Source organism: Scaptodrosophila lebanonensis, unplaced genomic scaffold, assembly GCF_003285725.1.
Source record: "Scaptodrosophila lebanonensis strain 11010-0011.00,11010-0021.00 unplaced genomic scaffold, SlebRS2 tig00000171-arrow-arrow-pilon, whole genome shotgun sequence".
Classification (NCBI taxonomy): Eukaryota; Metazoa; Arthropoda; class Insecta; order Diptera; family Drosophilidae; genus Scaptodrosophila; species Scaptodrosophila lebanonensis.
This window is the reverse complement of record NW_022060603.1, coordinates 569,321-591,082: the sequence shown is the minus strand read 5'-3', so window position 1 is coordinate 591,082 and position 21,762 is coordinate 569,321. Positions and strand designations below refer to the sequence as shown.

Genomic DNA, 21,762 nt, shown 5'->3' with positions numbered 1-21,762 from the left:
TTCCAAGCCTTGTTCTAGAATAACAACAATTTGTTTGCAAATGATTTACATATCTGTAGACTACCCCATTGGGTTTCGAAAAAATGGCAAAATATTAATGAATAGCGTCTGTCTTTCATTTTCAATATTTTTCAGAATTGCACTTTGTTTCGTATTTAGTTTGTTTGTATACTTTTTCTGGAAGTTGATATTTAAAACCGTAATCAAGAAATCAAAATTATTTGTTAATTATTTCTATTTTATTTAATTGGCGAAAGGTGTTCATCAAATTTGAGAGCTATCTTTGCTGGCAAGCTCTAGAAACTCCATAAAAAGACTTATTAGATTGCCATTATCGATGCGAAATGTATTCCAATTGGGCTTAGAATTCAAAATGCTTATAAATTTATAATTTCCATAAAAATATAAGCAAATGGAAGACACCTGAGCAGTCTGAAGATTGTATTAAAAATTTGTGGTTCCTCTAGTGATCTACATACTGATGTACTTTTTGTAAGTAGTACACTATGTTTGAGAGATGAATCTAAACATTTGTTTCTATTTGGCCAGACATTTATTTTAAAATGTGAACCAATTGCTAATAACTTTCAACTGTTTTGGAGATACGAGAGATGCTATTTTTTTCCACCTTCGCTGATAAAGAAGCTCCTCAGCTAGAACAAATTGCAGGCTTCTTAGGACATTACCTTTTATTCGCACTACTGCTTAGTCTTTGTGTAAACAAGATGTCTTCAGTTATTTATGTATTTAATAGAACTTAGACCAATTGTTGAAATGAGAACTGAGGGAACGATTATTGAAAAAGGCCAAGCAATAACTCACCAAACCTTATATGCAGATGCTGAAATAGTTGAAATACGAATACGTATATAGCCTTCCAATCTGAACATTTCTGCTGCTTTATTCACTTTTTCTGAATATTATAAGATCTATTTAAAGCAACCAACAAATTAATGAAAACTCACTAATAATTAATAATTCTTTGAGAGCTGGGTTGGCGTCGAAATACGTGAATACTGAATAAGGTCTAGGAATATCTTGCTATACTATCGGCCACAAATAGAGAAGGCAGCTCACCAAACCTTATATGCAGATGCTGCTAGTTGAAATACGAATACGTATATAGCCTTCCAATCTGAACATTTCTGCTGCTTTAATCACTTTTTCTGTACATTATAAAACCTATTTAAAGCAACCAACAAATTGATGAAAACTAACTAATAATTAATAATTCGTTGAGAGCTACTGTGTGTTCATTTCTTCAATACAGCTTAACTGATAGAAATAGGGAATTATGGGAATGCTGCGGATTGGCAATTGGGCTCAAAAGCGAAGGAAAGGCCAAGTGCCATGTGCGCGTCTCATTGTGTGCGTGTTATGCACGCCTCTCCACACGAGTATGTGTGTGTGTGCGTGCGTGTGTGTGTGTGTGTGAGTGTGTGAGTGAGTAGCGAGCATTCTGCGGCCTTGCGGGCATATCTCCTCGCCTGTGGACCATGTGTGTGTGTGTGTGTGTGTGCGCTTTGTGCGCGTTTGTATGTGTGAGAATAGAAAACGTGATGCGCGCATGTGTTTTATCTTCAATCTCAGTCGAAATCATCTGGCCGCTAGCTGCCGTTGCCGCTGCTTCTTCTTCTGTTTCTGCTTCTGCTTCTACTGCCCACAATGAAGGGCAATAGGTTGTGCGTGCGTGCTCCATCGTGTCCGTCCCTTTGGCTAACGGTTGCTCAAACCAAGAGCCAACCCACGAGCTCGGCTCAGTCACTAAGCCGTGTAGACAGGCTAGAGTTTTGACCAACGAGCCGTACTTTGCAAAACAATTTCAACTTCCGGTTGCTGCGCGCTCCTCAATTATGTTTCAATATAAATGCAGATGTGTGTGTGTGTGTGTGTGTGTATGTGTATCGGTGCTGCTAGCGTAGAAGATTTAATTAAAAGCAGCCGGAAATGTGACCCAAATAATACTTCCGCATGGTGTGAAAAATTGCCCAGCTTGAGGAGGAAACATTGAGTCGAGCGCAACTCTTCGGTCTCATTTGCTGCTTAATTTGCCGCACAGCGGGCCAGCGAGGGGAGCGCTGCTGAGGGGGGAAGTGCCAAGCCAAAGTGTCAGAGCGAGCAAAACAACAACAGCAACAACAACAACAACAACAACCGTAACAACAAAGATACAATATAAACCGATTAGCAGTCACTGCCACTGCCACTGCCGTTGGCAATTGTTAGCTGATATGCCCCAAAAGAAGAAGTCAAATGAAAATGATGAGCCATCCCTGAGCCTGCTCTCAATCAGGCCATCAATCAATCAATCAAAGGCGTGCCATAGCACAGGAATTACTTGCATAATCAGCACTTTTTGAGGCTAAAAAACAAGTGACAAGAATCTTAAGAAAGTTGCCAAACTGGTGGCGGTCTGAAGATGCCTTCAACTCTCTCTCTCTCAAGGTCTCTCCAATAAATTACCAAAGACGGTTGAAATAAGTGTTAAGTAATTCTATGATGATTGCTCATTTATATTTCATTCAATGTAGGCAAAACTTTATAAGAGTACAAATCAAGCTACATTCAAATCCCAGCAGCTGTTTCCGCAATCAAAGCCTTAATTCATTTCTCAGCCAAGTCTTTTCCAACTTTTGTTTAAAAACCCATAAATAAGTGCACTTGAGTCGTTTTAAATTTAAATTCTTCTTTCTTTCTGAACTATTGACTGAATTATTTGTACATTTGATTGAGAGATTTGGATTTCTGTGTGCACTAAATAACATTACAATTTTGAATTTGTTTGCATTTGTTGGTGTGTAGGTGGGTTTGTCGCAATATATCCATGTATCTGAATTCATCCAAAATTTGTGGGCTATTGCAATTACTCGGGCTATTGTTGTTTCCTGGCTATTGAACTTCTTCCAGCCTTTGGAGGCTTGCGTGTTAGAACACACATTAACTGCGATCTCGACTAGTCTGGACGGGGATCCAAACATCCTTTTATAGGATAAACAATCGTAAGTAACTATTAACGAAACAATATGCCTTTTATGCCCAATATTTGCTGTTGCCTTGTTGCATTCTTGAAGGCTGCGAGCTGTTACAATATTGTTTTTTTGTGCTATTTGAGCAGCGCTAGAAATCAAAGTTATGGTCTGGGAGACACTCTAGGCGTGATCTAGCACCAAAGGGTCTGAAGATATTTGGCGATTTCTTCTCACCTTTTAACAGATAAAACATTCGTAACTATTAAAAAATAACTTGTTCGTGTTCACATTGTGGATGGGGGACTAGATTGGGCAGCCGGTCTATTGAGGGTTTCCGGACTATTGCAGTGTTTCGGGCTATTGGAAATGTTCAGCAGTTGAAAATATGCAAAAAGATGACATCCTTAACGAAGTTGTTCATTCAGTTTCAATTGTCCGTCAGTTGATCTTAGCTCTGAAAGAAATGAATTTTCTTTTCCTTCTGTGCCTTCTCCGGATATGGCGTTGTTTACACGGGTGCTGGATATTTTTTGTTACGGATATTTTAAATAGGGCGAAAGAAATATTATTATGGCAACTGCATTTCTGCTTTACTTACCAATTTGCTTTTGAAAGGATCGCCTTGACGTCTTCACATTCTTTTCCTGTCCTTCTATTGCTGGAGATTAAGTCCGCTAAGGCACCTTTTTTCACGAACTTCCAATTTGAGATGCAGTCGAAGTGTGGGGCATTGAACTCAAAAACACAAAAACAAAACGCAATACAGATGATGGCTATGCGGAAAGGATGGGGAATTGAAGCACAGACCTGGTGAGTGGATCGATCGTCACTTACCTCCGTAAGACCTTGGGGCGAAAATGTTATATTTAACGGTCTACTGACTGCCTGCATCCAGCTTGGATTGCTTTTTTTCGGCAACTTTTGGGCCGTCGCCCTCCCCCTCTCCCTCGAGCTTGACATTCTCGTCGCGACACACCAGCTTGCGAATGGCCGTCAGAGTTTTCTGGGGAGTCTCTGCCCACTCCTTCAGATTAAGGTAATATTTCACCTTCTTCAGTATTTCAGTAAGTTCAGCCTCAGACGCCTTTAACGCTTCCAGCTCTGAGAGCACATTCGTTTCGGGAGCCTCATCATCGGCAGAGTCTTCGCTTGGGAGAGATATGGCAAGACTCTCTATGCAATACTCTTCTGGATTTATATTGCGTTTGAAAGCGTCTTTTCTCTGCACGATGGCTGTTTAGGAATTATGTGAGCGACTATTTATGGTAGGAGGAAGGGAGGAAGGGGTTATACCTGACTTTGTCGAGAGGCTAGAGGACTGACTTGCAGTCGATCTAGCGCTCGTAAGACTCTGAATCGAGTCGCTTAGGCATCTGTGCTTCCTTTGCGATGTTGGATGTCCACGACGGAGGCCAATCTTCTGATTCTGACGCATCGCAAGCGCATCGTAGGGAGCCCCGGTATCGTGTTTAAGATAGAATGTGTGGAGCCAATTCAAGGTCTCGTAGTGCCTTCCTTGTTGGAGGTCCTTTATCTCAAGCGGGTAATTTATATTCAGCGTCTTGAATGCCTTCTTCAATAGATTGTAGTTCGACTCCATCTCGAATTGATAGTTGGTGTAGAACTTTATTTGTCGTAAAGAGACAGATTGTGGAAACAGGCGATGGATGATTTGAAGATAAGCCGATCCTGTATTGAACTCGTCCAGGGACGAGAAGTTGGCTTGGAGGACGTCGTTTGCCCAACTCAACAACTGGCGCAATGAGAGTTTCACCATTTTCTATCGAAACTAATTTATCTTCTTTATTAACTAATTTACTATTTATATTTTATTTTTACGTGTTGAATGTTGAACGTGTGTTCACTGAATGATTTCTGTTCGAGTTTTAAATTCGGTTCTGGCTAACTACAAAGTCAACGACTTCTTAGATTGAATATTTATTTTAAATTTACAGACTTTTGCAAATAAAACTAATGTCAGATATACGCCACAAATTAAAAGACAAATTATGAACTCGATTTTGTTCATGTGATGAGAAGGCTTTTAAATAAACCTGAAGTGCAAATATTTTAGAGGGTGCTTAGCAGGGATTTTTATTACAATTGTGTACAAATATGACCTTAAAAACGAACGCTTGTTTCGATAGTGAGCTGCCACTGTCTGCTGTGCTCAGTTTTCATTAAATTTTCGTCATTACTTACATATGTATATGGGCTTATGGATAAGAAATTTAAAATCTGAATCCACAATATGTTGCATGCAACAATAAAAGAAATTCTGATAAGTAGTATTCCAACCTTTGATAAATAAGTTAATGAATTAGTGAATAAAAATAAAAATGCATTTTCTAATCCGAATCTATGTCTGTTTTTAACATATATATTAAACATATATATTAAATATAAGAAAATGTTGCACGCAAGCCACGACATCCACACCTTTTCTTATACAAAAAATTAAATTGTCGGCTAAACATTAGTTGCCTGTGTGACCTATCGAGCGGGTATCTGTGTTTCGAGAGCTTTTTAAAATAACTTTCAACTGTCCAGCATGTCTTAGAGGCGTTCTGTTTATCTTCATCAAAAGGCTTATCGGTTAATTCGGAACTAAATTGCTTTCTACGAGTATTGACAATATAATAAACCGCGTGCGTGTTTGTGTGATTCAGCTCTACCTGATGCCTACTTCACTCCGTGATGGCACAAAATCAATATGGCGGTCGTTAAGTTGAACTGTCCTTTGTCCTGGCCATGTCACGAAAGCCGCAGCCGCAATGGCAGCGTGAAATGCAATCAATAGCAAATCGTTAGTAATTAGCGCCGGCCGCTTTTGCCATGGCCACCTGACAAATGGGTCACATTGCAATCGGGTAGTGGCTGCTTTCTGCTATACATATACATATGTATGTTATGTGGCAACACGCGCCCAATACCACTCCGCCCACACACCACACACCACCCACCACCCACCACCCACCATTCACCACTCACCACTCACCACCCCTTTGATCTTTCATCAGTCTCCTGAAAAGGGCAGCTTGTTAGATCAAGTGTGCCAAAAGGATTTGCCGCTAACGACCCGTACTTGAGTTTACAAACTTATGTACATACGTGTCCTCACACACACACACACACTCGCACATGAGTGGTGCAGTTACTCACAGAATTGCGAGCGTGTTGCTGCCTGGGTAACTATTTGCACAGCATTTTATTTCTTTGCTTTGCATTTCTGCCCGAGTTGAGTTTTGTTCACTTGCCCAGCTGCTCTTTTGTCCCATTGTCCAGCACTCCATCTGCTCAGCTGTCCACCAGTCCTATCGTCCAGCTGTCCAGCTGTCCAGTCGCCTACTTGTCCAAGCATGCTGCATTGCAGCCCGGCAACTAGCAAAAAGTTCTATTTATAACATTAAACAACGAAATCGGGCCAAATCTTTGCTCAACGTGGCGAATGCGCAACATTTTTTTTTTTGTTTTGCAAAAGTAAAGCACAGGGCAGGGCTAGGCCGGTCGGGGCGTGGCGTGGACAGGGGTGGAGACGGAGACGGGGAAGGGGAAGGTGGCCCGCACTGTGGCTCGTCATTGGCAAACAGTTGCCAGCGTTTGCAGCATCGGCATTTGACATTCGCATGTGGCACATAACACTTCAACACACACACACATACATATACACACATACATATTTATGTATATATGTATGTAAGCACATATTTGTATGTATGTATGGCCAAGCTGTCTTGTATTTGCATGCAAAATTTTATTGCAGTTTTAAAAATAGCTGGCAAGCAAGCAGGACTTGGACGAAGACGAATACAAAGACTACGACGGCAAAGACAGTGACAGCGACAGCGGCAGGGAATAGAAAAAAATGTCACAAGGAAGCAGAAGCTGGCAAAAACTATTTGCTGACGATTTAATTTCGCATATGAATTTCAAATGACATTTGCGTTTTATGTGCCCGCCATCAACAACATCAGCAGCACCAGCACCAGCAGTAGCACCAGCAGTAGCAGTAGCAGTAGCAGGACCCGGAGCCGAGTCGGGTAGGGTCGGGTCGGGTCGGGCCGGAGCGTGCTCGTCATCATAGTCATCATCATAGTGTCGCAGCCGTCGGCCATCACTTTCCACTTACCCACTTGTGGTGGGGGGGGGGGGGGTTAATTTGTAATTTAACGAGCAAGTTAAGTATACACTGGTCTGCTGGGTTGCCGAGCTGCCAAGTTACTTGGTCGCAGGTGTAGCCTGCTAGAAAAAAATCATTGCATACTTCTAGGCGGCCAAATAAAAATCGAACACAGCTGCAACGCACAGAGGCCGGCCGACCCGAGAGACGGGCAACGGCAACGGCAACGGATGCGAATGCGAATTCAGATGCTTCCATTTCAGCACATTTTAATGAATACCGATGCCAGATGTTTAATGCGCCCAATGAATTAAGTGAGCTTTAAGTTGATTATTCAGGCACCCTGGATTACAAAGTTTAGACTTGTGGTGCAATATTACGCCACACTTAAAGCGTACAGTGGGATATTCATATTTTACACCAACAGCCAAAATACGAGAACATTTCGAAAACAAGTAGACACTGAGAGTCTCTTGAATACACTTCAGACAATGGAACTTTGTGGCAGCAATCATTGCTAAGGACGTTACATGACGACATTATACTAAACTTATACACACCCCATTTACTTGTATATCTTTAACAAGCAAAGTTATTCTACTCGATCGATCCTACGCCAGCCGTATAATTAGTAGCAATTAGTCCATACATGGTTTGTCATCAGCTTGGTTTGCTTAAGATAAGAAGTTCCCTAGAAGTTCCAAGAGGACGGACGGATGGATTGCGAGCTTCGGTTAATGGGAAAAAATAGATAACTATTGATATTATTTTATTTTATGCAACCACTCATCATTTTTTTTATGTACATACATAGATTATCCACATTATTTGAAGCACAAATATTTTGAGAACATTTTCCCATATAAAACGATGATATTAATGAAAAAAGGTTAACATGTACTTGTCAATCATTTTGTAAAAACAAAATACATGCAATGGATCGATGCAAAAACAAAATATGTACACGTAGTGCGTGTGTCGTTACTTGATTTTCCTTAGAATTTACTCATAACTCTACCGGTGGTTTTTGTTGCATATGTTGTTGTTGTGCTTCGCTGCATTAAAATAATCACGCAATCGTCAGCAGTTATTTTGCCTTCTGGTTATATGTACATACATACATATATGACTTCCTGGAAGGTTATGAATTTCAAGAGTCGCTCTTTTTTGTAGTTTTTGGTTATTTTTGATGTCAAATAGAAAAACTACGTTTTTTCTCAAGTACGCCAATAGCAGGACCAGAGACAAGCATCAATTTATAATTTTTTATCGTTGAAAAATATGAGATGTATGAATGAATAAAGGAAGAAAATCAACCGAAATGTTTTAAATGAAAAATATTTACATAAACATACATACATTATATAAAATATATAAAAATCGGCTCTCTTAGTATTTTACTTAATGTTGTTAACCAATAAAGTAATCGTAATCCTGACTTTTAATGAACTTGTATGGTTTGCTTAAAAATTAATTATAATATACAGTTGTAAAAGCAAATCATTCCTACGCTTTGCAGTTACACATTTTAAAAATATTAACAAAATACACATCAAAATCTATCAAAAAAATCAAAATACAAATATACCTTCTCCGATACAGCTCACCAAAATAATGAAAATGTAAGATGTTTGGACGATGTATCGCAAGCAAAAATACATCGATGCATCGTGTTAAAAACATCGTCGACGAGAGTTATTAAAGAGCATACATGGATCTTTCTCGATTTTTAAACATCGATCAAATCGATTTCAGTCTAGGGGGGATTTCAATGTTAATTTTGCTTCAGACGATGCGAATTGTGATTTACGATTGCCGTTGATTCCGTTGTTAGAGGAGAAAGTATCTTTAAAAATAAATAGTTCAGCAAATGAGACTAGCACACGTCACGAACGACAATTAACAATACCTATCTAATATACAATCGCGGGTCTATATCACTCATTTCTGTTATCGCAACCCGATCATTTCTTATTTGAACGAAGACGAACATTTTATTTTATTATTGGAAAATTTGATTACTGAATAAATACAAATGCCCTCCTTACCAATATAAAAATTGTAAGACAATTAACTTAAACTAAATTACTCCAAATAACTACGAAGTTTCACTTCCATCGCGTGTCGCCCTGACACACAAAATTGTCCTCCCAAAAATGTATCGGAAAGTCATTTTGGTTTTACTGGCTGGCAACGACCTGAGTGAGCCCAAAAATCGACAAATCTTTATGTCAAATTTTTTGTAGTTTTCCAGCACTATACGAGACTGCTTTAAATTTTCTCAATTGACAGTTCGCCATTTTCACAGACGGTCACAGTTTATTGGGTATAAATCGAGTGCTTTGCGCAAACGCATTTGTTAATAAACGGTAAGTGTTGAGTGCTATTAAAAGTATTAATCGACTCACTCGAAAAACTCTTAACAATTTGCAGAAATAAAAAGAGGCTTTTCTGCAAAAAAATAAACCATTGAATAAGAATAAGATGGAGTGTTCTAAAAATCAAAAGCGCCGCATGTTTGCGCATGCGAAGAAGATGAAGAAAGCCGCGCAGGCAAAAAACTTTGTCACGCCAATAAAAACGCCGGAGAAGAAGCCTCGTCAGGGTCTGGCTAGACATCCTCTGGCTGAGTTGGCAAATAACTCGCAAGACAAGGGCAAAAAAGCGGTTAATCCAAAAATAGGCATGCGTACATTCCCCAATAAGTGGGTTAAGTCGAAGGCTAACAAATCGCAATCAAATGACAATATTCGCAATAAAGCGAACAAATTGCCGGCGAAGAAGCCAGTTGAAGAAGTTGAGACTTTAGCCGAATCAGGTGAGGTGGTGGCAAAGAAACCTTTTAAGAAGGAGCCGAAGATGGCTGCTCCGAAGGCGGCTGCTCCGAAGGTGGCTGCTCCGAAGGTGGCTGCTCCGAAGGTGGCTGCTCCGAAGGTGGCTGCTCCGAAGGTGGCTGCTCCGAAGGCGGCTGCTCCGAAGGGGGCTGCTCCGAAAGCGGCTGCTCCGAAGGTGGCTGCTCCGAAGGCGGCTGCTCCGAAGGTGGCTGCTCCGAAGGCGGCTGCTCCGAAGGCGGCTGCTCCGAAGGTGGCTGCTCCGAAGGCGGCTGCTCCGAAGGGGGCTGCTCCGAAAGCGGCTGCTCCGAAGGTGGCTGCTCCGAAGGCGGCTGCTCCGAAGGCGGCTGCTCCGAAAGCGGCTGCTCCGAAGGTGGCTGCTCCGAAGGGGGCTGCTCCGAAAGCGGCTGCTCCGAAGGTGGCTGCTCCGAAGATGGCTGCTCCGAAGGCGGCTGCTCCGAAGGCGGCTGCTCCGAAGGTGGCAAAGAAGACCAAGCCGCCACTACCCCAGCGCAAGGTACGCCGTCAAGGGGGTAAACCATATTTGAAGCCACACGCAGGCCAGCTATGGCGGCGTAAGTTTCCACGACGTTTCCGTAAAGCTCGAGACGAGGCTACTGACGAGGCCCGTAAGCCTCATGATGCCGAAGAGAAATTGACAGCCAATCAACTGGCACTATACGAAGTGGAAGCAGAGCCTCCGAAGGAGCCATCATCGCCTAAAGGGTCACCAATTGCTGAACGCTCTGTCAATGCTTTGATGGCAAAGCCAACTCTAGTTCCCAGATGTAAACGCAAGGCGAAGAAACGCGCTGATAACCAAATAGAAGAAGTTCCCAAGAAGCGCACCAAATGGATCTCAAAGCTGGAAGTAAAACCGAAGCGTAATAGTTATAACGATGGTCAGCCATTGGTTGACGTAAAGCTCAAGATCTCTTCCAAGAAAATGGGGCACAAGAAATACAGCGGTTCTACTTTAGCGGTCCGTTTTGGGGAGTCATGCCGCTTTAGCCGCAAGTTAACTTTCGAATCGGAGGTAGAGGTGGAAACCTACAACGGAAAGGATAAAAAGAAAGAGAAGCGCAAGTCCACACGCAAGGCTGCAAAGCGTCGGGAGGCTCTCCAGCAAGATTAGGAAGACAGCCGTCTATCAACATCGTAGCGCGATGGTCGTGGAAGCACGATACTCACAAGCAAATGAGCACCTCCATATCAATTTTTACACAATTCATAAACTGCTGATTACTCAAGGATCAACACACACACACACACACACACACACACACACTAGCATCAAATATACACTTTCCATTGGCGGAGCGATGACCAATCTGCGGGCCCAAGGAATCCACTACACACTTTACTTAGACAATTTTACACAATACAAGTATTTCAATTATTTCGATCCACATTAGAGTAATCTGCGTTGTAAACTCACAAGACTGCCAAAATAAATGCACATAGGTATGTGAAGAGTGGCTCGGGAACTCTTTTTATATGTATGACCCACTGTCGAAGAAAAGCTGAAAAGTGTCTGGGAATTTCGGAAAATCAAATCATCTCATCAACTTAGGGTACGTTTTTCACAAGCGTGGAAACTTTGTAAATAATGTACAGAAACATTCGATTTGTGATTCCCCTAGAAGGCCCAGAAATGAGTTTATTTAAGGCTTTGTAAAAAATAATGCTTACAAGTAATACAAATGTTGATTGGTTGGGAAATAATACTATACAGTGCTCAAGCTATAAATTAGAAATGTACATTTTCTGTGTCTTAAACAAAGTTCGACCTGGTTGCGGAACTATACATACATATGTATGTATATTATTCTTCAATTCTTCGAAGAGAGTAATTATAGTTTGACTTGGTTTCTGGCACGAAACTAAACAATTAAATTGAAACTTCAGTCCAGATATAAACAGAAAGTGCCTCGTGTAATGCGTCTCTAGGCCAGGTAGCTGAGTCACTTAAACGCAATTCCAATGTGCATGTGGCTGGCAGGTGTTCGGAGTAAGTAAGGCCTGAGTGCAGGTGTAATTCAAAGCGCCGCACACATGTAGTTTTCACCGGAAGCTCAACTCTTCTGTGCTCATGAATATAATGCACATACCATATACATACATATATGCACATATGTATGTACATATGTATGTATGTGAGAGTGTGTTTATACTTGTAGTTGGCTTGATCGAACACCGGCCCGGGCTGGAGCTGCAGTTCGCATTCAGCGCTCGTGATGTCCCGTTGCATTCGGAGCAGCCTCTGCGTGAAGTCCCTCATAGACAGCTGCCGCAGCGAGGTTCCGGACAACAAGCGCCAGCTTCTGATGGGAGAGACGACGCATCTGGAGCGCTACCTGGTCGCATATCCGCAGCCGCTCTGGCAGTCGGAAATAGCGCTGGCCGGGGAGGAGCCGGCGGCGCTCATCGCACGCTATCGTCGCCTCTTGAAGGCGGCGGAGACGCACAGCACGCGATTGCAGCGTGCCCAGTGGGCTCTTAAGCTGGCGCGTCTGCTGCTGCACGGCAGTCTGGGACTGGCCTACGAGATGCCCAGCTTGGGCAGCATCGGCGCAGTGAATCATGGCAATGGTCAGGCCGACATCATCTGCACGCCACAGAACCGGCACGAGGAGGTGTTGCTGCTGCTGCTGATAGTCTCGGCAGTAAAGCCCTCAGCACTCCTGCTCTACGATCTGCTGCCGTTGGCCACACTCCGCTGGCCTGCTCTCAGGCCCCTGCTCGCAGCACAACTGCAGTGCGCACTCCCCCATGCTGGCAGCGACGGGCAGGCCTACCACTTCTGGCAACAGCACGCTCTAAGTCTACTGATGGCTGGCCAGTGGGCGGCTGCACTGCGCCAGCTTCAGGAGCTGATGCAGCTGGACCCGCACCAGGCGCTGCCCTTTCTGCTAGCCGCACGCCTCTGCTATCAGTCCCTGGAGCAGCCCCAGCTGGGCTTGAACTATGCGTTGCAGGCCTTACAGCTGGGCCATGCGCGGGCCCAGCTCTATGTGGGTCTGGGCCAGCAGTGTCTGGGTCGGAATGCCGAGGCGCTGGCAACGCTGGAGGCGGCCGTACGCGCCGATGACTGCGATCATCTGTCCGAGTACTATTTGGCGCGACAGCATGCGCTGCTGCAGCAGCCAGAGGAGGCTTTGGAGCACATACGATTGGCGCTGCTGCTGCGCCCGGAGCACGTGGCTTCGCTGCAGCTGCTGGCACTGCTGCTGAGTGGCGGCACGCGACGAGTGGAGGCGCTGTGTGTGGTGAAGGACGCACTGGCCGAATATCCCGATGATCTGCAGCTGTTGCGGCTGCAGGTGCAACTGGAGCTGCGTTCGGAGGAACCGTCGACGGCACTGGTGACGGCCCATCGAATGCTGTCCGTGTGGCAGCGAGTCCAGAGCGAGGACGCGCAGGCGCCACTGAACATCTGGCTACTGCTGGCCGAAATCTACCTGGAGCTGGACAATGCCGAAGAGGCGCTGCACTGCATTAAGGAGGCCGAGTCGGAGACGACTCGCTTCTCATCGCTGTCGCAGTCGGCGGCAGTGCTGCTCATGCGCGGTCGCTGGCATCTATACGCGAGCGAGTGTGTAAAGGCGCGTCGCTGGCTCAACGATGCCCTTGCTCTCAATCCTAAAAGCGCCCAGGCTCTGCGCTTTCTGGCCGAGACGCAGCTGCGTCTGCAGATGCCACAGCTGGCGGAGCAGCTGCTGCAGCGGGCGCTCCAATTGGACGGCAACTGTCCCGAACTCTGGTTCAGTCTGGCGCTGGCCAAACAGGCGCTGGGGGAGAACAGCGCGAGCGTTGCGTGTTTGGTGCGATCTCTCGAGCTGCAACCGCTGCATCCAGTGTTGCCCTTTACAGAGTTGCCGCTGGTGTTCGAGTGAGGGTGGAATGGTCAACTAAATACGCACACACATACTTACTGATATACATACATACGTGTATGTTTACAATTTTCTTAGCTCTCTGCTAGAGATGGGCGCGTGAGCAATTCATTCGGCACAAACAATCTCACGATTGGTCATGCATTTGAACGACAAAATTAATAAGAATCAACAACTTCAGTCAATTTTAGTCCAGCTTTTGAGTTTTCCAATTTAAAACCTTACTCGAGGGCTTACTGGCTCGTTGATTGCCAAGACAATTCATAATATGCCTCTTTTTTTTTGTGTCTTCCAAATCTTATTTTGTTACCAGAAACTTTCTAATAATATGGAAATAAAAATGTATATAAAGAGATACTTTAAGCGCACAATCGATCCTTAAGCGTAACTGAATTATTCAGTGTCCCTGGATGAACTTTAAAAAATGTAGTTTCAGGGATCTGTTAACGGTTGAATTGGAAAGTAGTGTCTCCTTTTACCACAGATGTATCTTATAAAAATCCCAAAATATTGCTTAAGAAATATCTGGCAACTTTTTAATGTCTCTCATATTCAAAATAATTAACAAATTTTTAAACGTTCACATCTTTTTAAACGGATATAGCATATGAAATTCCATATTTCGATTCACATCCAAGATGGCGTTGACTTTGTAGTTAGCCAGAACCGAATTTAAAACTCGAACAGAAATCATTCAGTGAACACACGTTCAACATTCAACACGTAAAAATAGAATATAAATAGTAAATTAGTTAATAAAGAAGATAAATTAGTTTCGATAGAAAATGGTGAAACTCTCATTGCGCCAGTTGTTGAGTTGGGCAAACGACGTCCTCCAAGCCAACTTCTCGTCCCTGGACGAGTTCAATACAGGATCGGCTTATCTTCAAATCATCCATCGCCTGTTTCCACAATCTGTCTCTTTACGACAAATAAAGTTCTACACCAACTATCAATTCGAGATGGAGTCGAACTACAATCTATTGAAGAAGGCATTCAAGACGCTGAATATAAATTACCCGCTTGAGATAAAGGACCTCCAACAAGGAAGGCACTACGAGACCTTGAATTGGCTCCACACATTCTATCTTAAACACGATACCGGGGCTCCCTACGATGCGCTTGCGATGCGTCAGAATCAGAAGATTGGCCTCCGTCGTGGACATCCAACATCGCAAAGGAAGCACAGATGCCTAAGCGACTCGATTCAGAGTCTTACGAGCGCTAGATCGACTGCAAGTCAGTCCTCTAGCCTCTCGACAAAGTCAGGTATAACCCCTTCCTCCCTTCCTCCTAACATAAATAGTCGCTCACATAATTCCTAAACAGCCATCGTGCAGAGAAAAGACGCTTTCAAACGCAATATAAATCCAGAAGAGTATTGCATAGAGAGTCTTGCCATATCTCTCCCAAGCGAAGACTCTGCCGATGATGAGGCTCCCGAAACGAATGTGCTCTCAGAGCTGGAAGCGTTAAAGGCGTCTGAGGCTGAACTTACTGAAATACTGAAGAAGGTGAAATATTACCTTAATCTGAAGGAGTGGGCAGAGACTCCCCAGGAAACTCTGACGGCCATTCGCAAGCTGGTGTGTCGCGACGAGAATGTCAAGCTCGAGGGAGAGGGGGAGGGCGACGGCCCAAAAGTTGCCGAAAAAAAGCAATCCAAGCTGGATGCAGGCAGTCAGTAGACCGTTAAATATAACATTTTCGCCCCAAGGTCTTACGGAGGTAAGTGACGATCGATCCACTCACCAGGTCTGTGCTTCAATTCCCCATCCTTTCCGCATAGCCATCATCTGTATCGCGTTTTGTTTTTGTGTTTTTGAGTTCAATGCCCCACACTTCGACTGCATCTCAAATTGGAAGTTCGTGAAAAAAGGTGCCTTAGCGGACTTAATCTCCAGCAATAAAAGGACAGGAAAAGAATGTGAAGACGTCAAGGCGATCCTGTCAAAAGGAAATTGGTAAGTAAAACAGAAATGCATATGTCATAATCATATTTCGAAGCGAGTTATCTTTATTGTTGTATTCAACCACACTCTTCCAGGAATGCAAGAAACTAAGAAGAATCAGAAAGAAAAACACAATTTTCATTGAATTTCGTTATCTCTATTTTCATATATACAACAACGGATATTCAATAGCCCTAGTTGCTGTTGATGTTGTTTGATTGAAATTATTTTCAAGCCACACATGTTGGCTGACACACAATTGCAAAGATGGGATAATGTCGGAACATTTTAATAGTTGCACCCGTCCGCAACTGGAAAGCTTCAATATTCCGATCAGAACAATATCAATAGCCTAGAACCAGTCCAACGTCGAGTATTTCTGAAAAACTTCATCCATCGATGCAATAAGTGTGGCATACAAAAAAAAAATTGTTCCGTTATAAGTTATGAATGTTTTATACGTTAAAAGTACAGCCAAGCTGACTAGGTATACGACATGCTACACCCCAGAATGGTAAAAAGCTGCAAGTACTTTATCGAATATAGTTTTTATAACCGCATATCTTCCATACTTAGATTAATTCAATAGCCCAAGGCCTGGCACACCAAATCGCAGACAATTCTGCCGGATCATCTATGAAAATAGTTTCGCAAATCATTCTTCAATTGAATTTGAATCTTCAAGATCCAAATGCATTGGAGAATTGTTCCAGCCTGACCAATCACATCGACACATCTACAGATAATTTACAATAGCCCGAAAAGCCAATAAGATTTCAACAGACCAGATAGCTGCAATAGCCCAAACAGTTTGAAAGTACAATATCTTGATGGTATATTCAAGAACTCGGCCCTGAACAGCACATGCAAATTTATTCCAAATTAAAATGTACAGAACGCACGAAAATTCCAATCCTTCAAATAAATATGCAAACAACTCCACTTTGAAAAATTCGAGCTTATTCTGAAATTATTGAATGCCGTAACATTTCCAGACTATTTATCAATGGTTGCGATACTACAAGTATTTTCCACTTGTTCTGCGATATTAAAGCACAAAGAGTGTCTTATACGTGTAGTCGTACACCAAAATATATACAATCCCTAAGCGCTAGAGTTAAACTGAAAGGTAGAGAGGAGAATCCGATTGATGTTTATGCTGTATGCATATATGTGTGTATATATTTATGTATATATAACAATTACAATACAATTACAAATTACACGACACGACATTGTATAGGGGGCGAGGGGCAAAACAGCGAATACAATTCAATTCATTGAATATGCATTTGTATAGTATGTGGTTAGATTTTTAAATGCAAAGATGTGTAGCAACGAAAGTAAAATGCGGGGAGGGGGGCCGGACATAGAGTAGAAAAGATTGCAATATGCTTTAAATATTTATATATAATATAGTTTAATACGTGTATGTATATTGATTATGTAACTTAGAGAACTAGAAAACATCTCATTTTATCAGAAGCATTAGCGTTTTATCATTCTAATCGTTATGCTCTTCATCCGACTCATAATAGTAGTTATCAGTTATTGTTATCAATTGTCATTATACAAATACATATGGATTACGTTTGCTTTGTTGTTGCTGCTGCTGCTACCAATTAAATAAATTAATTTCAACAAAATTATCTTAATAACGCTCTAAAACACATCGAGTTTTCGCACAACTTCTATTAACATTTTAATGCAAATATGCCGAAGCAATAATAATATATATATACTCGTATGTATATGCATGTACTTATATATGTGTGTGTGTGTATGTATGTATGTATGCGTGCAGAGTATTATGCATGTGCATTTATAAATTTACAACTTATTAAACAGCACTAGCACTGACACTGCAAATAATTTCGTTATTCTTAAGCGCAACACAAAATAATAAAATAAATGTTTAAACACCAAGAGGGCTCGACTCGGGCTCTCTCTCTCTCTCTTCTTCCATCACTTCCTTCATTTCCTCATCTTTCTTTCTTCCTCTACCTATTTTTGTATGTTACAATAAATTAAGTGTCTATCTCTTTTAGTCGCCCTGCAGCCGAAATACTTGAGAATGCATGAGAAATCGTAGCTGTGTAAGAGCAAGTGGTAAGAGTATGTGGGTGAGAGTGTGGAGGGCGCTTGTCTGTTGTTTGCACTACTTGCAATTTTGAATAAGCTGCATTTCATATTATATTAATATTTAGATTACAATAATTACTTTTAATAAAGACGACGGCATTCTAGGAATTGTTTACGCATACAGCAATTAGTTTGACTTAAACATATATGTATATATATATATTTATTCATTTACTCAGTTGTTCTCTCTACGTTTATGCAAAAAGGCAGCTGTCTGTGTTTAAGGATTTGTCTGGGTGTTTCTTTTTCTGAATATATATGTTTGTGCCTATGTGGACTTGAAGGTTTAAATATATTTTCATGGATCTACGGCTGCGTTTTTGTGTTTTCTTCCTCCTTTCATAATTGTCTTTCAATTGTGTTGGTGTGTTGATGTGTCAATGTGTTGGCGAGTGGGTGGGAGAGTGCATAAATGTGCTGCAATTGTTGATGTTGCTGATGTAGTTGCTGTTGCTATTATTGCTCTCTGCTGCATTTAGTATCTGCTGTTATTGAACTGTGAATTGATCGCCGTATTGACTGCAGACGAGGCGGCCTCCTGCACATGCTGGTTGCGCAAAAACTCTGTGGTGAACTCCTGCTGAGCCTTGGCCATGCTGGCGCCAGTGCTCCTATAAATGGTATGTATCTGAAACCATATAAACAAGACGTTGTGGCGAGTTTATCAAAAATATGAAAACATGTAGCACTCACCTTTGTTATCATCAGCACATTGGCGGCTGCGGTGAGCGCAAAACAGAAGGCAATGATTAGCAGCAACAGACCCGCAATGATGCTACCTGCAGTGCCCTGGAATTGTGAAATAGCCGTGATGAAGCCGCAATAGCCCAGCTGTTTGAAACCAATGGCTTGTACCACCGTGTAAATCGTTTGGAAGAAGTACACGAAAAAGAACACCATGAAGTTAAAGCTCGAGTCGTTGCGAAAGGCTTTGTAGGCTGGCCGAAACCTGTTGTGGCAGACAGATAGGATTAAAGCGTTAGGAACTGGTCCCATTCTATTCTAAATATTTCCGGAGACTTACCAGCACACATAAGACGCGGGTGCAAAGAGCACGGTATAAAATATGGCCAGAAAGAAATTAGATATATTGCCCTCATTAAAGAGCAAGATGAGACCTCCAATAATGTTAGCGCACAGCGTCATGGTGTAGACTGCAAAACAAAGCGAACGAGAGAAAAGAGAAAGAGGTAGTTTGTGAGTAAATTTGCGATTTCAGTTTTGGTGTTTGTGCACCACAATCAAACAGTTTTCTTTTTATCAATCTCTGGTAATCACCTGATATGAGCGATGGGCATTAATCATCGACACATTGGACATCGGATAAGTCTATGTGTGCCACTTGGCAGCCACAATGCCATAGCCGCACGTTGCCTTTAATATATGTAACTTTTGGTGCGTCAGATGAAGGGAGCAGATAGTCAGACTAATATCTTTTATCTAATCTATATGCTTTATCCATACTATCTATTAGTGGTATTTACTTCAGAAAGCAGTTATATCAGACCACATACACAATTGAATGTCAAAACAAATCGATAAATTCCGGCAAAGTACAAATGTTAAAAGCACTAGAAAATGCGAATCTGTTGCTTGAAGGGGAAAACTTATTTGCTTCTATCCAACCAAATCTCTAGATAAGCTAAACAATATTGCAGGAATCGGACCACTGTGCAGGGGTACGACATTCTCCAGTTTTCCTAATATAGTTTTATAGTTTTTGGCCACAAAGCTCAATCATGCACCATAATCAACAGAAAATATTTTCTTAACTTTAAGCAGTACCTTAATAATGACAATACTCGAAAAATTCATATATTTGAACACTATCTAGAAATATTTCTGCGCAATTATAATGAATTAGTGGTTCTTCAAGCCACTAGCGTTAGGCCACATAAGCAGATTAAAAATGTCTATGCGGGGTGTGTATGGAGAATAAAAGTCTCTCTCTTTATGAAGCGATTAAACTAAAGAACTATACAAATAATAAAATAGGTCACCAGATATGCGAATGAAGGAGAAAATATTTATCTGCTTCTAATCACACGCACGCTCTTATACATATGCCCTTAACATGGACTGTAGATCAGTATTCGAAACGTCCCCTCTGTATTTTTTTTGCAGCCCAACAAACCAGCCATTTGTTTTCATATACATGACTAATGCGCTACTACAGCCCTTATCAATATAGCTTGTATATTGGCTTATAAACACGAAAATAATACTCACACATCCAAATATAGTACAGATGTTTGACTAATTTTTGAAATTCTGGCGGTATTTCGACCTCGAAGTCCTGATAGAAACACGGCTTCACACAGAAATTGGCGGGCAACGGTGGCCAATTGTTTAACTGTGGCACATTGCCCTGCAGCTGCTGTTCGCGTCGATCAAGTTCAGCGGCCTTCCGATCAAGCTCCTCCTGACGGCGCTGCAAGTGATAAAGTTGCATGGCAGATAATTAGAGAATGCTGTGTTGGGAGCATCGTTGATTGTTAGCATTTTTGTGGCATTATCAGCATTCAGTTTGCCATTCTATGAGCACAGAGGCACGCAGCCATATGAACATACACATACTCGTACACCAGGCGGCACACATAGAAGGCCTTTGTGGATGCAGCGGCGGCAGCAGCAGCAGCCACAGCAATGCACTTCGCGACAGACGAAATGATGAAACCACCAACTGACGACGATGTCGTTACCGAGGGCTAACGGTGATGGAGCCATCTATGTGTGCGCATATATACAGATATACGAGTACATATGTAATACGAGCCGCTGCCGTCTGGCTAGGCCAACTAGAATTCTAGAATACTGGCGCGCGCTCTGATTGTGATGCCGTGTGACTCAGAGCGTTACAATGCAACAGCTTTGTGTGTTGTGCAGATAGCAGCGACACACCCCCGCATAAGTTATTGAAGAGGATGCTGAGATGCCCACCTGAAGCTCCTCCGATGTGATCTGTAGGCTTGTGCTCGGTGCCGATGCGGCCAAAGAGCTTGTCTGCGGGGGCGGAATGTTCTGTGAGAGCGGCTGGACGACAGCCACCGTATTGCTTGAGTTGATTTGCAGCTGTGGTTTCGCCTGCACCTCGAACGGATTGTAATCCTCCAGCGAGACATTGGAAGTCATGCGCGTGGCCTGTTGTATTGCGGGATCCTGGTATTTTGGGGGCGGCAACGGGGTGAACATTGTAAAAAAAAGAAACGAAAAGTTAGCAAAGTTTTCAAGTCACCACACATATGTGTCGTCGTTGCACCTACACAAACACACACACACACACACATTTGTATACATATATGTATATACACAGTTATATACATGTAGTTGCCCACGCACACTCGCCAAAAGCTTACATGGCTGTAAGTGTGAGTTTAAATGTGTTGCTGCGCGTTTGTGTATGCGTGGGGCAAACTTTTTTTCGGCAACATGAAAAAACTGGTATTACACACTCACCGCAAACGGATTGTCAATGTTGGGCTCGCCGAAAGGATTCTCATCGAAACCGGACATATTTTAATTGAAATACTCAAGTTCTCAGCCAAACTGCACTTTCTGTGTCGACGGACTGTGTCATCTATCTGTTAGTGGTGTGAAGAATCCATCGATGTATCGATGCGACTATCGATGCGGCTGCGATGTGTTTGTGTGCGTCAGCTCTGCAGTGTATTGAGGCTGCCACCTGACGTCGAGCGCCATCACAATAAGCGCACATGGCGTTGCCAGAAAGCGCACGACAACAGCAGCAATGCCAAGCAGTCCCAGCTGGTCGGTCACATTTCCCTCTTTGTTTTCAATGCGCAAGCGCTAATTGCAAGCGTTAGGTTCAAATAAAATAAAAGTGAATTGTTT

The 21,762-nt window shown here is 42.6% G+C and overlaps 5 protein-coding genes across 5 annotated transcripts; 3 read left to right on the top strand and 2 right to left on the bottom strand.

The window, feature by feature from the left end:
- Positions 1-2,618: 2,618 nt before the first annotated feature.
- Positions 2,619-4,784, bottom strand: LOC115629950 (microtubule-associated protein RP/EB family member 1-like). Its single transcript, XM_030526558.1, has 4 exons — positions 4,263-4,784; positions 3,804-4,202; positions 3,568-3,742; positions 2,619-3,488 (listed from the first exon to the last, which is right to left on the bottom strand). Exons 1-2 carry the CDS (start codon positions 4,744-4,746, stop codon positions 3,844-3,846), a joined length of 843 nt encoding a protein of 280 aa, XP_030382418.1. The 5' UTR covers positions 4,747-4,784; the 3' UTR covers positions 2,619-3,488; positions 3,568-3,742; positions 3,804-3,843.
- Positions 4,785-9,366: 4,582 nt separating this feature from the next.
- Positions 9,367-11,361, top strand: LOC115629911 (translation initiation factor IF-2-like). The gene is made up of 2 exons (XM_030526517.1): positions 9,367-9,458; positions 9,523-11,361. The coding sequence occupies exon 2, from the start codon at positions 9,574-9,576 to the stop codon at positions 11,053-11,055; it is 1,482 nt and encodes a 493-aa protein (XP_030382377.1). The 5' UTR covers positions 9,367-9,458; positions 9,523-9,573; the 3' UTR covers positions 11,056-11,361.
- A 796-nt stretch (positions 11,362-12,157) lies between these two features.
- LOC115629910 (tetratricopeptide repeat protein 7B-like) lies at positions 12,158-13,816 on the top strand. Its single transcript, XM_030526516.1, has 2 exons — positions 12,158-13,075; positions 13,136-13,816. The coding sequence occupies exons 1-2, from the start codon at positions 12,158-12,160 to the stop codon at positions 13,814-13,816; spliced, it is 1,599 nt and encodes a 532-aa protein (XP_030382376.1).
- Positions 13,817-14,546: 730 nt separating this feature from the next.
- On the top strand, positions 14,547-16,660 carry LOC115629949 (microtubule-associated protein RP/EB family member 2-like). The gene is made up of 5 exons (XM_030526557.1): positions 14,547-15,085; positions 15,146-15,544; positions 15,606-15,780; positions 15,864-16,282; positions 16,345-16,660. The coding sequence occupies exons 1-2, from the start codon at positions 14,602-14,604 to the stop codon at positions 15,502-15,504; spliced, it is 843 nt and encodes a 280-aa protein (XP_030382417.1). The 5' UTR covers positions 14,547-14,601; the 3' UTR covers positions 15,505-15,544; positions 15,606-15,780; positions 15,864-16,282; positions 16,345-16,660.
- A 511-nt stretch (positions 16,661-17,171) lies between these two features.
- On the bottom strand, positions 17,172-21,518 carry LOC115629926 (secretory carrier-associated membrane protein 1). Its single transcript, XM_030526531.1, has 6 exons — positions 21,367-21,518; positions 20,851-21,069; positions 20,140-20,341; positions 18,935-19,064; positions 18,604-18,859; positions 17,172-18,538 (listed from the first exon to the last, which is right to left on the bottom strand). Exons 1-6 carry the CDS (start codon positions 21,421-21,423, stop codon positions 18,386-18,388), a joined length of 1,017 nt encoding a protein of 338 aa, XP_030382391.1. The 5' UTR covers positions 21,424-21,518; the 3' UTR covers positions 17,172-18,385.
- Positions 21,519-21,762: the final 244 nt, after the last annotated feature.

Bases quoted from the DNA above. Each gene is read 5' to 3' on its own strand.
- LOC115629950 (XM_030526558.1), bottom strand. From the start codon at position 4,746: ATGGTGAAACTCTCATTGCGCCAGTTGTTGAGTTGGGCAAACGACGTC. The intron at 4,203-4,262 runs GTATAACCCCTT...ATTCCTAAACAG, and splicing joins TAGCCTCTCGACAAAGTCAG to CCATCGTGCAGAGAAAAGAC.
- LOC115629911 (XM_030526517.1), top strand. From the start codon at position 9,574: ATGGAGTGTTCTAAAAATCAAAAGCGCCGCATGTTTGCGCATGCGAAG.
- LOC115629910 (XM_030526516.1), top strand. From the start codon at position 12,158: ATGTCCCGTTGCATTCGGAGCAGCCTCTGCGTGAAGTCCCTCATAGAC. The intron at 13,076-13,135 runs GCTTTGGAGCAC...GCTTCGCTGCAG, and splicing joins TGCTGCAGCAGCCAGAGGAG to CTGCTGGCACTGCTGCTGAG.
- LOC115629949 (XM_030526557.1), top strand. From the start codon at position 14,602: ATGGTGAAACTCTCATTGCGCCAGTTGTTGAGTTGGGCAAACGACGTC. The intron at 15,086-15,145 runs GTATAACCCCTT...ATTCCTAAACAG, and splicing joins TAGCCTCTCGACAAAGTCAG to CCATCGTGCAGAGAAAAGAC.
- LOC115629926 (XM_030526531.1), bottom strand. From the start codon at position 21,423: ATGTCCGGTTTCGATGAGAATCCTTTCGGCGAGCCCAACATTGACAAT. The intron at 21,070-21,366 runs GTGAGTGTGTAA...CCAAAATACCAG, and splicing joins ACATTGACAATCCGTTTGCG to GATCCCGCAATACAACAGGC. The intron at 19,065-20,139 runs GTGAGTATTATT...TTTGTTTTGCAG, and splicing joins TCTGTACTATATTTGGATGT to TCTACACCATGACGCTGTGC.